At 55.6% G+C, this 1,657-nt stretch overlaps 1 protein-coding gene across 1 annotated transcript; it reads left to right on the top strand.

Moving 5' to 3' along the window:
• Nucleotides 1-4: 4 nt before the first annotated feature.
• On the top strand, nucleotides 5-661 carry LOC106001857 (undifferentiated embryonic cell transcription factor 1-like; the record flags this gene model as incomplete). Its single annotated transcript, XM_013036817.1, is given in 2 exon segments — nucleotides 5-248; nucleotides 405-661. Coding segments are annotated over 2 exon segments (501 nt in total), but the record flags the coding sequence as incomplete, so codon positions are not given.
• Between the last annotated feature and the right edge of the window lie 996 nt (nucleotides 662-1,657).

Here is a 1,657-nt window from a genome sequence, read left to right as displayed (position 1 = left end):
CAAGCTGCCCACCTACCGCCACGTGTCGGCTGCACTCGCCCTGCGGCAGGTGTGACGTGCTCCTGCGCAATGCTGCCGCCGCTACAAGTTCCTCAAGAGCAAGGTGCGCAAGGCCAGCAGTCAGCCGCCCGGGCCCTTCAATGTGCAGATCCGCGAGCTCATGGGGCTGGTGGGCAAGGACCAGCAGGACAGGCGCGCCCGCCGCCGCCCCGTGCCCTCCATGCCCGTGCCGGTTCTGGAAGAGCCAGGTAGGCAGGGGAGGGGAAGGGACAGCAGGGTGGGGGGGAGGGGGGAAGGGCAATCGGGGTGGGAGGCTGGAAGGGGCGGCCGGGGCTGGAGGGTCAGAAGCCAGCGGGCGGGCGGCAGAGCCCCCGCCCCCGCTGACCCCATGCTCCCTCCAGCAGGTGCCGTGCCGCCCTGGGCCCCCGCCAACCTCTTGCCACCCACCGCCACACCATCGCTGAATGCTGCTCTGCTGCAGATGCTGACACACCTGGGCGACATCGTGAGCATCCTGGGCCCGCTGCGAGACCAGCTGCTGACCCGGAACCAGCATGTGGAGCAGCTACGTGGTTCCTTTGACCAGACTGTGTCCCTGGCCGTGGGCTTCATTTTGGGCAGCGTGGCCACCCAGCGAGGCATCCTGGGCGAGCCTAGCTAGCCACCCCCGCCACCCCCCTCCAGCAGTCAAGAAACCCTTTTGGATTAATAAATAATAAAGTTCCTAGCACCTTTATCTGGGTTTTGTGAAGTCTCTTTTGGATCCAGGATATAATAGATGTAGGCCCAAGTGAGATCCAGGACCCCGGGCCTTGAGCTCAGGGACTTTGGACTGGTGTCAGAAGAGCCAATCCCTAGGGGAGGGCTGTGGAGAGAAGTTCCTAGCAGGAACTTAGAACTCAAAAGCCTCTAGAGGTAAGTTGAACAGCCTGGCCAGGTATAGTGGAAGGGGCAGAAGGGGAGGTGGGATGCAGCAGAACTCCCAGCCACGGAGGAGTTTGGGATGCGCCTCTCCCCAGTGGAGGCACTCTCTGCCAGGTAGATTGGACCACCCTTAATGTAAAATGGCTGCAGGAGAGCTCCTCTAAACTAACACCTCTCTTCTAGGTTCAGAGAATTATTTTGGGGCTCTCAGTCACTGAAATCAGGTCCCCTAAATGCCAGAGCTCACCATTCTCTGAAAAGTAAAAACCCAGACAATTATTCAAGTTATTAGAATCTGTTCTTTTTGTTCATTTGGACATCTCTGGGGGAATAAAAGTTCCAGCTTTGTCTGCGCCTGGTCATAGACCTGCTCTGTTTTGTCTGTGTTGCAGCAGTCAAGAGGTGGGCATGGAAGGTCAGAAGCCCTTACAAGCTTCAGGCTGCATTTTACTGCAGAGGCAGTCGGAGGTGAGGGCATAGACAGTTTGAGCCTAGTTTGGACATTTGGCTTGTCCGAACAGTTAAAAATATTGTAAAATGCTCTTCTCTAAAAAGAAATTTGGATAAAAGATAGGCCAGTTCAGTTTCAGGTGACTCCCACCTAGCCTTCCTCCAGCTGAAGGTATTCACAAGGCCAACTGGTAAAGTTCATTGCTAAAAAAGCAAGCCCTGGGTAAATGAAGCTCAGCAAAGGCACTTTGTTTTACAAATCTTAAATCTTTAGATCAAGATT

Source organism: Dipodomys ordii, unplaced genomic scaffold (assembly GCF_000151885.1).
Source record: "Dipodomys ordii isolate 6190 unplaced genomic scaffold, Dord_2.0 Scaffold508, whole genome shotgun sequence".
NCBI classification, from domain to species: domain Eukaryota; kingdom Metazoa; phylum Chordata; class Mammalia; order Rodentia; family Heteromyidae; genus Dipodomys; species Dipodomys ordii.
This window is presented reverse-complemented; position numbering and strand designations above follow the sequence as displayed.